This window comes from Siphateles boraxobius, unplaced genomic scaffold (genome assembly GCF_051911475.1).
Source record: "Siphateles boraxobius isolate OS27281-9 unplaced genomic scaffold, OSU_SipBor_1 46, whole genome shotgun sequence".
NCBI classification, from domain to species: Eukaryota; Metazoa; Chordata; class Actinopteri; order Cypriniformes; family Leuciscidae; genus Siphateles; species Siphateles boraxobius.
The window spans coordinates 6954734-6968437 of record NW_027509097.1 but is presented as its reverse complement, the minus strand read 5'-3'; the positions used below and the strand labels follow the sequence as shown (position 1 = coordinate 6968437).

Genomic DNA, 13704 nt, shown 5'->3' with positions numbered 1-13704 from the left:
TGTTTATTTGTCATTTTTGACAAATAAAGTGACATGTACAAGTAGTAATTTAGCTTTAAACATTACCAGCGGCTAATTCATTAGAATCATGTGAATAAAATCATGTGATCAAATGTAACGGTTATCAAACTTTATTTCATTACCACATCCATGAACATGATTTGTGAATCCCGTCAGATTGATTTCCATCGCCAGTGAAGGTGAAGATGACAACTCCCATCATCCCATGCTCCTTCACAGCGTCATCAACCTTTGTTATTGTTGTGAATGTGCGACGTCTAGCGGCGAAAATTACACACTGTGCCTTTCAGTTATATCGGCAATAGGTAACATAAAATTAAAATAACAATAGTGCAGTTAGATATAAAATGTAAAATAAAATAATAGTTCGACAACAAAATCAGAAATTAGCAGTTAGCAAAAAGTCAGATCACATGTCACATTGTCGCAGTTTCTCTTTCACACGTTGACACTGAAACTGTGACTTGTGACATTCTGAGTTAGTGTTAGCTTAACTGGCTTAAAAGAAAAGCACTCTCGGGTGACACCTTAAAAGCGCTTTAAAAACGAAAGCAAGTGGGCTGTTCAGTTGAGTGCACAGAAAGAGTGTGTGCCTGCTGAGTAAACACCCCTCCACCCCCTCCTTCCCAGCAGCATCTGATGGCCCATCCAGATAAAGTGCCATCACAAGTGCAGCACACATCCTCAGCATTTTACCCCAGTGCTTTTTAATGGGCAGGGCAAACTTTGAATCTATTGCCTGTCGATGCATTTTATAGCTGCAATCAGACTAGGACCTGATGGCTGTAGTTTTTGTAGACAAAATAACCCTGCTATTGGCTAGATTGAAAATTGAATTTAAAATGCTCTCTATTGGGTCCTTCTTGGGTGGCTGCTGACTCTTGATACAATATTTTTTCTCTTATTCAGATCATTATCTTAAATTAATTCTATTCATTTTGAATGAGCACATAAATTCCTGTACGGACAGCAATCGAAAATATCCGGGAAACTTATTTACTCACAAAGTTGTATCAGAGAAGGGATCAAACTGTTGTGTACACTATAAACTGTAATTAATTACGTTAAGTGCCTCACCACCAGCAAGATAGACAGTAAAAGTAAAAGGTTTTACAGGGGAGTGAATGCTGGAAATTCAGTAGCTTCCTCATTTACTGAAAACATGATTTATTCCAGGGGATAAAAAAGCGGATAAAACTGTGGAAAACAGAGAACACAGATCAAGTTTAATCACAAGACAGAGACAAAGTTGCAAAACTGCAGACCAAGACTTGCTGTTGCTGAATGTTTAGGATTAGATTGTCCAAAAATGAACATTTTGTCATCATTTCCCCAGTGTCATTCCAACCCCCATATTTTCTATCTTCTATTTCAAGCTTTTCTTTTATATAAAAGGAAAGAGAGGGTGATTTATACTGAAAATTCCAAAAAGGCCAAGAATGTATCATAAAAAAATAGTATCATCTGTCATTGTGTCATACTCTCTATTCTTTTAATCGGACATTTTACTATTAATATTAATCTAAACTTAAACTCTCTTGAATGCCATAAAGTTTTAAAGGTCAACACAATTGGCTGTCGCAATTAAATATATTTAATTTGATATATTTTGGCCATTGTATGGTAAGTATTACAAATCATGTACAAGCAATTTCACATATCAGAAAAGAATACTTTTTAATGACTAATTCAATAATAATTATTATCATAATTATAGAAATGTTTTAAAATTTCCTTTTTAAGATTTTTCAATATTATAGGGATATTTCACCCAAAAAAATACAATTCTGTCCACCTTCATGTCATTCCAAACCTATATGACTTTCTTTTTCCAGTGGAATATAATATAAGATATTTTAAAGAATGTTGCTAACTAAAGCTTTGGTTATCATTGACTTCTAACTGAATGGACAAAAAAAAACTGAGACATTTCTCAAAAATCTTCTTTTATGTCCCGCAGTCAGAAGAAAGATAATAATACAGGTTTGGAGCAACATGACATCATTTTTGAATTATCTAGCCCCTGAAGTCCTTTATAACTACACCACTAGATGGCGACAAGTAGCTCCGAATGTGCCATCTCAGTCATCATTACGGACAATGTCAGTGAAGATTACGGCGACTTTTACCTTCAGTAAAAAGGTCCGGAAAAATTACCTCAGGTAATACTAATCCCGTGCGAATAGACCCGCTGTAAATATGTACGTAAATATCCATGTTTCCCGCGGTTTTTCAAGTATGGAGACGCTTGAAAAAGCATTCTGTGTCCTTGTCCAAGACATGACCAAAAGTAAAACACATATAGGAATAATTTATCATATTAATATGATTAAATCCACAATATCACTACTTATACATGATATGATTATGAAGTCTTACCGGTGCATCCATTTGTACAAATGTAACATTTATAATACAGTACATTCAGAGACACCATCAAGGTGTTTTGTCATTGATCATGTTACTCTAGTTGTCTGCACATGGTGTCTAAGTATCCCACATTTTCTCATTCTATAATACTGTACATTATAAAAATATTTCATAAATTATTTGGTATTATTTCAAATTTTCTGAAAGATACTTCAGCATATTTTCTGATTTAGTGATTAAAAGTTTAACTGAAATTGCATTATGTTTCTTAAATTACTCCCCAGGTTTTTTTTGTTGCACCACTTTCTATTTTGTAGTCCCACTTAAATAATTACTTATAGCCAGATATAATATAATAATTTGTAGTAATCTGTTAAATGATTTCTGATGTATCTACACATTAAAAAGGCACTAATATGAACTCTTGTGCAAAAAATCCAAAATTTCAAACACAAAAGCATATTGTAACATTGTAGCAATAACCTTCGTAACAATAACCTTTACAATGTTTGTCAAATAGCACCAGTATCTGTAACAGAGTTAAATGATAAGACACACAAGACAGGATCATAAAGTTAAATCATAAGTTTCTCCTAGGTACCATGTAAGACAAAAAAGAATAACAAGAAATTACATCTCATTTAATACATGTTACATAAATCTTTACTGTCCATCATTTTTGCTCTGCTCAACCTTCTGACTTAGCTTTGATAAGGTGACCACTAAACGTGATGTAGGTGTCAAAGTCATCACTGAACACGGCGTTCTCTCTCTCGCCCTTATAGAGGCGGACCCACACCTGATCGTCCCTCTCCAGCTCCAGCATGAGGCTCTGGCTCTGCATGATGGAGCGATCGCTGGGCTGCGCGTACAGGATGGCCATCTCCTGCTCGTTCTTCATCAAGTGCAGGTACGTTTCCTTCTGGTTCCAGGTGTGCGCGTTTAGGCTGAAGAAATAGATGCCGGGGACGTAGCAGAAGAACTTGCCTGTGAACATGTTGAAGTGGCCGTACAGGTTGACCAACTCTGTGTCGAAGATCATGGTCTGGTAGTAATCGTTACTGTGCAGGGCCTTCTTGCGGCCCACGGAAAAGGCAGCGTAGTAGGACTTACAGGCTTCTCCGGGGGAACCGATGCTGCCCTTGGTTCCCTTCACGCCATGGGGCCCTCGGGGTCCGGTTTGCCCTGACTTGCCCGATTTCCCATAGGGCCCTCGTCCACCAGCGTCTCCCTTTTCCCCTGTGAGGGAAGGAATGTAGCAGTGAATCGTAGACAAGTTCAGTTTGTTTTAGTGTTTTAACAAGCATCATTAAAAAGGTCTTTTACATTCTTTATCTCTGATTTATCATGTTTTGCTTCCTGAAACTTTGTGTTTGGGTCGAGCTTTGGAGGGTGTTTTATTAAACCTCGAATAATAAAAAGCTATGGTTTTCAAATGACATAATGGTCTTGTTTGGGTGGAGTGAAGACTGGAACGTTGAATGGAAGATGGCGCCAATCTCACAGCCATTTTTCTTCTGTTGTTTGTGACAGTTTGGATCAAAAAGTCACTTTCTGTGGTGGTTTGTCCTTTTTGGTGCATGTTTTCCAGACCACAGAAGCATCCTGTGATTAACCAGGCGTTGCCTATATCATTTACCGACAGTGAGATATTCATAAGTTTTAAAATTTAAGTTTGACATTTATCCAAACAATTGTATATAAAGACAGTCAACAGATTATGTAAGTTGTTCTGTAAATGTAGGCCTTTTGTTCCTTTTTATCCTTAAAATGTAAGATATTTACTTTGTGATTTGCATATTTGTATACAGCAACAACAAAAAATCCCCCAAACCTGAATATTTAAAGTATATTTTGATGGTTTTGTACCTTTTAGAATGGTGATGTTTATCTGTGGCACAATCTGGTAGTGTGGACTGGCATACTGAGCGGGCTCCTCTGCAGAGTCACAGCATCGCCTGCACTCTGTTCCACTAATCACAAGAGAAAATAATGATAGATAGATAGATAGATAGATAGATAGATAGATAGATAGATAGATAGATAGATAGATAGATAGATAGATAGATAGATAGATAGATAGATAGATAGATAGATAGATAGATAGATAGATAGATAGATAGATAGATAGATAGATAGATGAATTGATTTATAAGTAAGTATACCTTCCATCTCTGTAGTATTCTGTGGATCTCTGATTGTCTCTAGGCTCATATGGGTCTTGTTCTGCATCTCGGTTTTGAGTAATGTACGGCTCGGCCCATTTGGCAAACACCACCCCCAGCAGCACCAGGTTTGATACCAGCATCTGAGACAACAATTAACATTGTTAACATTGTTTTATCCATCATTTGGATAAAAGTTGAAAACTGGCAGACTCAAACTTCAATTATATTTAATAGTTTTTGTCATTTATTTTTGAATTTTAGTTCAGTCTACATGTATGATGTTCCATCGATGTTCCTGTTTTCTTTAGTAATATTAATAGTGGGTGTACTGTATATTTAGTGTGTGTGTGTGTGTGTGTGTGTGTGTGTGTGTGTGTGTGTGTGTGTGTGTGTGTGTGTGTGTGTGTGTGTGTGTGTGTGTGTGTGTGTGTGTGTGTGTGTGTGTGTGTGTGTGTGTGTGTGTGTGTGTGTGTGTGTGTGTGTCACTTTTTTTTTGAACATTGCGTTGTTTTTAACTTTCTATTCATTAATAAAAAATTAAAATCTAAAAAATGTCAACAAATTTCTGAGAGTTAGATACAACAGAAATCCTACTGTAAAAGTAATGCAATATGTATATAATTTATATAATATAATTAATATATAATAAAATTACAATATACTGTAATTTCACACTAAAAAAAATTAACTGTAAAAAAACAAGCTTTCTTGATTTGGTGCCCTGGATTTTTATATTTTATTTATTTTTTATTTACTTTTATTTTTTTTAAACAGTATAGATGATTAATTTGTGGCAGTGCACCTGTTTCACATATTCATGAACAGGAATGTTTATGTCAGGCCATAAATCTACAAAAACTGAACGCTTGGCCGCTTGCTTTGGTGTTGCGACCCCTCGGTCCTCATGCCACCCCTTTGCCACCCTATAAATAATTTTCTATATTCACCCCTGATTTTTAAGTGTCAGTCACCAGTTAGAGTGCCCGTGATTGCCACCAGAGGGCACTCCACCGTGGACTATTGTTATTCTTACACGGACTTCATTTCCCATAGTTCATTGCCCGGCCTAATCATCATGATTATTCACAGCTGTTTCTTATTAGGTCATTACCTCACCCTAAATAAGCCTGTTATCTCAGTCATTCATAGCGAAGTCTTGTCTAGTGTGACACTGCAATTCTGAGCATCCTCCTGGTTCCGTGCAATTTGTTTTTTTTAATCGTTTGCCTGGTTTTCTTGATTTCCTCAGTTTTTGTTTTTACCTTTGATCCTTTTTTTTGTTTACCCGGTGATTACCCGGTTTTTATGAACTTTTGCCTGTGTTCGACTACGATTGTGAATTACCCTTTCAATAAAACTGCAGTTCGTTGCAATAATTAATATTAATACAAAATATGCTAATTGTTCTGGAAAGCTTAATTTTAAAATTAATTTATCTCTGGGCGTAATTATTAATCTCTGCACACTCATAGGTTAGGATTTTATGTACAGTCTCACATGTTTAGGCCTTTTGCTGGATGGTAGGGTCATGATAGGAGACTGTAACAGATTTAGTACCATCCCTGCTTTGTGTTATCATGTATCTCCAAAGGGCCAGCTATGCTATTCAACCTCTAGCATTTGACTGATGATAGCAACAACAAAATAGTTTTGGGTTAAAGCTATGTAGAAATCGGACCACCATTGTGGAATTTCATAAAGAACAATCAGGTGATGAAAGCTATAATGAAAGGCTCTTGCAACAGTTTGTAAAAAAATATATATATATTTTCTGTGTTATACGAAAACATGAAAAAATAGCCTGAAAAGTTATTAAACCAATGACAAGATTTCTCGGAATGTGTTGTCCAATTTTAAATTGGCAATCATACAGTACTTGATGTTCAGATGAAACTATAAATCTCATCTTTTTTCCTTCTTAGGACAGCAAACTCAAAAATAAATTTGCCTTGTTTTCTGCCTTTCCAAACCAGGAGACAGAAAGGCATTTAATGATCAGTCATGAGCAGAAAATATTACACATAATGAAGCAAGACATGAGCCAAAAATTCACTTAAAGTGAAGAGAAATTTTTATAAAGCCAGTCTCCATCCTTTGGTCTGTTGGTATTGAACAATTTTCCAGTAACAAGCTACTTTTTATAGCAAGTAGCAGAATAGTGTGAATGCTTTGCTGGTTTTTATATCACATTTGCACACATACAAATTACAATACTCATCCAGTTTCTCTCTTGTATGTAGTGCTGACAAGTGATTTAAAATCATTTTCATTTGGGTCTTTGCAGGGGCATTTATGTTTTCATTGCCAGACTGAAATATTTAGTTAAATTCTGCTATTTATATTATGTTTTTGAGTCAGTTATACACTCAAATTTAAAGTAAAGTAAAGTGTTTGTTAATAAAAAAATAAAGTAGGGTGTTTGTTAGTTTTATTAGTTATTTTTGATGTATCTGTATTGATGTCACTCTTGTCTCTTTGTCAATTTAATCCTTCTCTAATCAATTATATAATCTCATTATTTATTTCGTTAGTATTGTCACAGTAATTAGCTTTGAGTAGTATGACAATCAGATGTGATCAACTCCTTAAACAAATACATTATCAGGCCTTTATATGCATTTCTGTCTGCATCATTATCTGTTATTCCCTTTATTGCTAGCTGTCCCACTAGCAAAAGTGTTAGTGTTATTTTTTTTTTTTTTTTTTTTGCTTAAGAACATACTGAAAACTCCCACAAAGTTGATTAAAAGTCCTGTTAAAATGCTCAGCTATTCAAAATACTTAACAACCCATAAAAGCACATGTCATGTCAAGGCCAGCATGAGCTCCAAAAGCTTAATGTAGTGAGAATCAAATACTGCATCAACATTCTTTTATAAAAAAGTTTGTACACAAGGAATTGTTACGCACAACTATACACAATTAAAGTTAGATTCACAATTAAAATCTTCATGAATAAAATAATTTAAATTTTCTTATGTACAAAACAAAATATGATGTACCTCCTAAACCATGTACATGCTTTACAAGAAAGAGTTAGATAGTTAGAAAATGTTGAAAAAATGTTCATGAATGTTTTTGCACCGTGAAGATTTTAGGGTGAAATGTATATATACGGTCAGGTCGGTTACCATTTATTTTGATGGTCCCCTTTTGACATTCTGTTGACAATAAGTAACGTTGCACCTACATGTCAACTAACTCTCATTAGTGTATTAGTTGAGTATTAGTAGACTGTTAGGGGTAAGGTTAGTAGAATAAGGGATTAGGGTTCGTAGAATAAGATACTTGCAGAGTTACTTCTAGTCAGTAGAATGTCTGTTGGGGGACCATCACAATACAGAGTTAGCAGATATTAAGCAGACAGTCTACTAATACTCTAATGAGAGTTAGTTGACTTGAAGTTGCAATGTTACTTAGTCAACAGAATGGAAAAAGGGAACCATCAAAATAAAGTGTTACCTTGAGGTCCAAAAGTAGAAAATCTCATTTAAAATTGGAGATAAACAGAATGATGGTCCATTTTTTTTCTGGTGTGTGACACTGACTCAATTTCCCAGTGTGGAACAATGATAACGAGATCAACATAAAAACAATAATAATGATGTTTAAATGAAGTAGAACTTGATTTGTGCACAGATTACACAATGTAACAGAGAAAATCCTAGTTTAGTCCAACAGACTGTCATCATATTAGTTTTGCTGTGTCCAGCTGTGCAGTGTTGCAGCACTACAGATAATGACACAAAATAATTGCACAGTAGGCCACATAGTGGCACATAAATATGCCTGTTGTTTCATGGTTTGAAATCATTGATATTGTTTAATAATATTTTGTAGAGATTGTAATGGAAAGTGTTCTATCTTTGTAGAATGCATGTATAATATAGTACCAGGGTATGGTTGATATGTTCGCTCACATGTTTCCGCCCATACAGCATCTTGACTTGCACAATCCAAACATGCCATAAAGTATTTAAAACTATAGACTGCCTATAATACTGAGATGAATAAGGTTTTCTGGAGCCCGCCACGCCACAGAAACCCTTCTCTAATCATGAGGTTGAAGAATGACGTGCTATGTCCCACTGTTTAATAAACTCACTGAGATGAAAAGCCTCTGTTCTACATGTATGTGTGTGTTTTAGAGTGATGTTTAATGTAAGAAAAGGTCATATCCCTCAATTTAGTCTGAAGTTCAAAGCAGTTTTAGGGCAGTGCTTTGAGGTTGTGCACGTCTAATCCTCCATAAGCTTATGATGTGTTCACCTGAGTATGTCATCTGACCATCTTTTTTGTACTGTACACGTGTCTATGTGTCTATAAGACTGTGGGGTTTCAAACTAGGCACAGGCTTGTGTAAAGGAAATTAGATACTGTAAATAATGGCATCTGTTAGCATCCCAGTGTAAATATTATATGCTGTATTTTAACTAAATAACCCATTAAGGGTAATACAAGACCAAAAGCTTCAACTTGATCACATTTTCAGGTTATTATGTTCCACCTACATAAAATATTTTAAATATATATTAAGGCCACTTCTTTGACCTCATTTTTTCGTAGATGTTTCTGGTGCCATCTGACTTTTGTGCTTCAAATAACTGGGGAAAAAAATGAACATATTCAGTCCGTTCAAAAGACCTGCTTTATATTATTTCCCTTTTGCTGCTGTTTTCTTAGTTATCCTCTTTTTCATGCTCAGCCATGTTTACAGTCCCACATCTGATATCCTGGCATGAGAATCCCTCTCCTTCCTGCGGATGTTGGGGTCTTGAGGTCATGTTTACATGTTCAGCACATCACTGACTCCTCCTTTAGTTCAGGCCCAGTCTTCTTCTTGGCTCAATCAACATCTACCCTGACCTCTTTTAAACGTATTACATAAGTAAAGATTGTTTTTTTCACCCTTCTCCTCCAGAGAACACCGCGCTCCACGCATTATTTTCAGAACATCAGTCATGACAACAGTCAATGGTTAACGATTCGGACTGGTAACCCAAAGGTTGCTGGTTCGATTCCTGTACTGGTAGGAAATGACTGAGGTGCCGTTGTGCCCCAATCGCTCCGGGTGTGTATGTGTCACGGTTTGCAGTGTGTGTGCGTGTTCACTACTCACTACTCTGCTCCTTATGTGTGCGCACTAACTTGGATAGGTTCACTTCAGAGTCAAATGCATGAACAATCGACTGCTTTCTTTAGTGATATATCATAACCGGTTTTGGCCATTGAAGCTTCAGATTACTGCAAATTAAATATTTCAAGTCATTTAGAGTGTCCCAAACGCTCTGGGTGTCTTCCAGTTTGGTTGGCAGTTATACACTAGACTTTGAGCACACTCAATTTCTATGGACACTGTAAGATCATGCCGTGACGTATCAATCTTCTACTGGTCACAAATCTTCGTGTGATGCGAATTTGCTGTTCAGAGTTCACCAGACTTGAATTTTGAAATACAGTGAAATGCAAAACATTTTGCATGAGCTTGCGGATCCGGTCTGACGCATTCACATGCAGAAATTTCCCACTTCACCTTTTTGAAACTACATGGTGAACATCATAATTCATTCATTTTTTTTTATTTCAGACCCATAGGTCCATATCAAAAAGATAAAAGGAAATAATGTAGGATTTTCCATGTTCCCACATTCCTAAACTGCAAACAGCTCCTGAAAGGTATCATAACAAATTCCCATTGTGTTATCACAACAGATCATAATAACTATCTACTAATCTGCATTGTGCTTTTTGCACCCCTACACAGTTCCGCAGGCATGCAGTGGCGTGTCGGAACTACGAGGTGTGGCTTTGGTGGATTTTCTAAGTGGAAAACAAGCGTGTGGACTCCATGTGACTCCATGTGGACTCTGTGTGGTACAATTCTTACTGTAGGTGTTTGGTTCTGGATCATATTTAAGGTGAGTCCCACCAGGTGCCCTGTAACTCTTTTCTAAATTTTCCTGTCTGAGGTCAGAAGCTGAATATAAACAGTTCATCACTGAGGTAAATTTGGTCTCTTTGACTACAGAAATGAGGTACTGGCTCCATTCTTTGGGTTTGGGTGTGTGACCAACGCTCCCCAGTGGCCAACTTTCAACCACATACTGAATACTCATACTGAATAGTTCTGTCACTAGTCATTTAAAACCCCCATATGACAGGTTCAATGTACTGTATGTACCCTTTCCTACTGTACATGCTTGGACCAACATGTTTTTCTCACTTTCAAAATCTTCCCAATTCTTTGCGGCTGTTTTTGGTTTCTTCGGAGGAAGTTGAATGAACCTCAGGGAATGAAAGTGAACGTGACATGGTCTATCAACAGAGTAAATAAACATCCATCTTATTAAAACAACAATTTTCTTTGCTTTCGGAACTTACAATTAGTTCCTTGAGTACATTTGGATTCTAGTGTTATCAGAAAAGGCAAGCTCTTGAAACACAGTTGGGGTCAAGTAATCTGAGTGTAAAAATACTTTCTTTTTCCATACTTTCTCTGAGAGAATAACATACCTCGTATATTAGTCTTGCGGAAAGACTCCCGCGGCCTCCCCAGTCCCAGTGAGTTCTTTTTTTAACATGTCTATTTCAAATACTTTTTTTAGTTTAGACATTTGTACTTATTCAAATAAAAATATAAAATAACTGAATTATTATAATATGAAAACTGGGTGCCACTCAACATGGTGTGATAATGTATACTACTTTTTAGAAGTTGTGTTGTTGCACAATGCATAGTCTTATGGACTATTTGAGTAAAATACAATGATATTACAATGTATACTAAGTATTCAGTAAGTGGCTTGCAATTTAGTATTCCATTCCTAGCACAGTCTGTTATTCAGCTTGGTATTTAGTGGTATTGCATTTGATGGCAGCCCAAGATTGTGCTTATAAAGTCAAGGCAAGGATACATTAAAAACACAATTTGGCGCTTTACTTTTAATTCAATTTGTTAACCTAAATGTCCATGACCGAACAATCAAAAGGTGGAATCTTGTCTTTGTACGTCCCCTTCCCATATAAAGACAAAGGGTAAAAACTTGTCGGTACAGGTACATGATGTTATTCAATACCTTGTTTGCAAACCGACAGGATTGTTGAAGTTCACCCCCAGCAATTGTCTTTTTTTTAAGGAGGAAGATAAGGGGGGGAATTCATTCATTCATCAGACTGGATATGAATGAGTGCACATTGTAAATACTATATACTGCAGAAATAATAACAGTACTTTGTTAGTATATTCTTTTTTAGAAATACCATTAAACTACAAATAGACACTGCTGGATTTGGTGCTGGCCCTGACATCAAAGTTACAGTAACAGTGCGGTCACTTTGAAGTCTGTGTGGCAAACGCTAAGGTCAGTTTCCCCTTGACCTATATAAGCCACTGTGATATCCTCCATGGTTCACTGAACTGAAGAAAAACACTCATCTTCAGCTTATATTACTTATATTTTGCAACCCATTTTACTTCTACAATGTATGGAAGCTTGTTTCTGATACAAAATAAAAGAAGAGAATCTGGAATTTTTTCTCAGAATTGCGAGTTCAGACTTTATAACTCACAGTTACGAATTTATTATATCTTACAATTCTATAAAAAAAAGTTAGAATTGTGAGACATAAGCATACAATTGTGAGGAAAATGTCAGAATTTTGAGTTTTTTTCTATATAAACTCACAATTGCAAGTTATAAATTTAGAATTGCAAGATAGAAACTCGAAATTGCGAGAGAAAAGTTGCACATCTATATCCTGCAATTTTGTCTTTATAACTCACAAATGCGATATCTTTGTTCTGAGAAAAGTCTTTATTTCTCGCATTTGCTACTATTTCTCAGAATTGAGTTTATTTCTCACAGTTCAGAGGGGAAAATAATAGTGTGATGTATTGCAAAGTGAAAGAAAAAAAATCAGAAGGACTTTTTATCTGGGGATTGACTGGAGTAACATGCATTCCCTGATAAACCTCTGCTCACTACCATTTAATCTGTAAAATTCTGCAAGAAAACTCTGTTACACAACTTCTACTATGTAGTTTGAAACATTTGGTGGGGTTAAAGGCATTCTGGTGTATCACTGATCTTTATAGTGTCCTATTTCCACTGTCTCTCCCAGTTGCAAGAGATGAGGCAATGTGAACTTGGCTTTGTGATGGCATGCCTCAAGAATTCATGTCCTAGATTCGGTTCCTGCACCCTGTGGCAGTGCTACTCGTTCCATGTATAATCAAAATAGATTTTGTGATTTATTTTGTCTCCATGAAATTTACAATGATCCTACATTGCCCGTGATTATGAGTTCTTCCTTGGGGATAGGGCGGGATCCACCACTAGCCGAATGAATTTGTTTTCATTATTTTGTAATATTAAAACCACATGAAACCCAGAGTGTTGTTACAATCAAAAACATTTAACCCAGCTGTGTCCTTTCGCCTGGCACCTGCTGTTAAAATGTATGTGTACATTTCTAAGCTTGATAGATCATCTAACAGTCATCTTGACATTGTCCCAAAATAAAACACAATTGTAATAGAGAACGAGCAACCAACAACACTCAAAAAGAGTAATAACTAGACTACCTGTCATTCATGATCTGATAATGTACTCATTCACTTACATGGTGCATTGATAAGTCAGACAGTAAAAAGTGAAAAACAGATAAATCTGGGCATTTTGTTTTGCATCAGGATTCAGTTTCCCTGACATCTGGAAAAGGTTTTACACACTGTTGCACTTGCCATTATGTGGAACCATGTGATATATTTTTTATATCAAAGATGAACCGCCCCTATTTACAAAAATGAAAAGACATGCAGTATTATTGTAAACTTCTAACTTAAAACATTCTAATGAACACTACCTTTATCTTGGCAGGTCCAAACCTGAGGATCCACGGGATGCACTGCGGATGCTTGCGTTGACTGGGCTGCACTTCTCTGTCTCTCTGAGAGTCTTATCGCCTGTCAGTGTTTTTAAGACATCTCCCTCCTGCACTCCCAAACTCAGCATGCCATGAGGAGGCAGGGGGAAAAGTGCAGGAAAGGAGGAGAACAGGGGGAGGAGCATGGATGCATCCAAGAGGGTGGGGTGAAATAAAAACAACAAAAAGGACAAATTGAAAAAAAAAAGAAACCTGGCAA

General features: G+C 36.3%; 1 protein-coding gene across 1 annotated transcript; it reads right to left on the bottom strand.

Annotated features, from left to right (window-relative positions):
- Positions 1-1171: 1171 nt before the first annotated feature.
- c1qtnf1 (C1q and TNF related 1) lies at positions 1172-13600 on the bottom strand. The gene is made up of 4 exons (XM_077200551.1): positions 13425-13600; positions 4557-4699; positions 4261-4364; positions 1172-3630 (listed from the first exon to the last, which is right to left on the bottom strand). The coding sequence occupies exons 2-4, from the start codon at positions 4697-4699 to the stop codon at positions 3080-3082; spliced, it is 798 nt and encodes a 265-aa protein (XP_077056666.1). The 5' UTR covers positions 13425-13600; the 3' UTR covers positions 1172-3079.
- Between the last annotated feature and the right edge of the window lie 104 nt (positions 13601-13704).

Coding starts and splice junctions, on each gene's coding strand:
- c1qtnf1 (XM_077200551.1), bottom strand. CDS start 4,699: ATGCTGGTATCAAACCTGGTGCTGCTGGGGGTGGTGTTTGCCAAATGG. Junction 4,365..4,556: donor GAATACTACAGAGATGGAAG/GTATACTTACTT, acceptor TCTTGTGATTAG/TGGAACAGAGTGCAGGCGAT. Junction 3,631..4,260: donor AAACATCACCATTCTAAAAG/GTACAAAACCAT, acceptor CTTCCCTCACAG/GGGAAAAGGGAGACGCTGGT.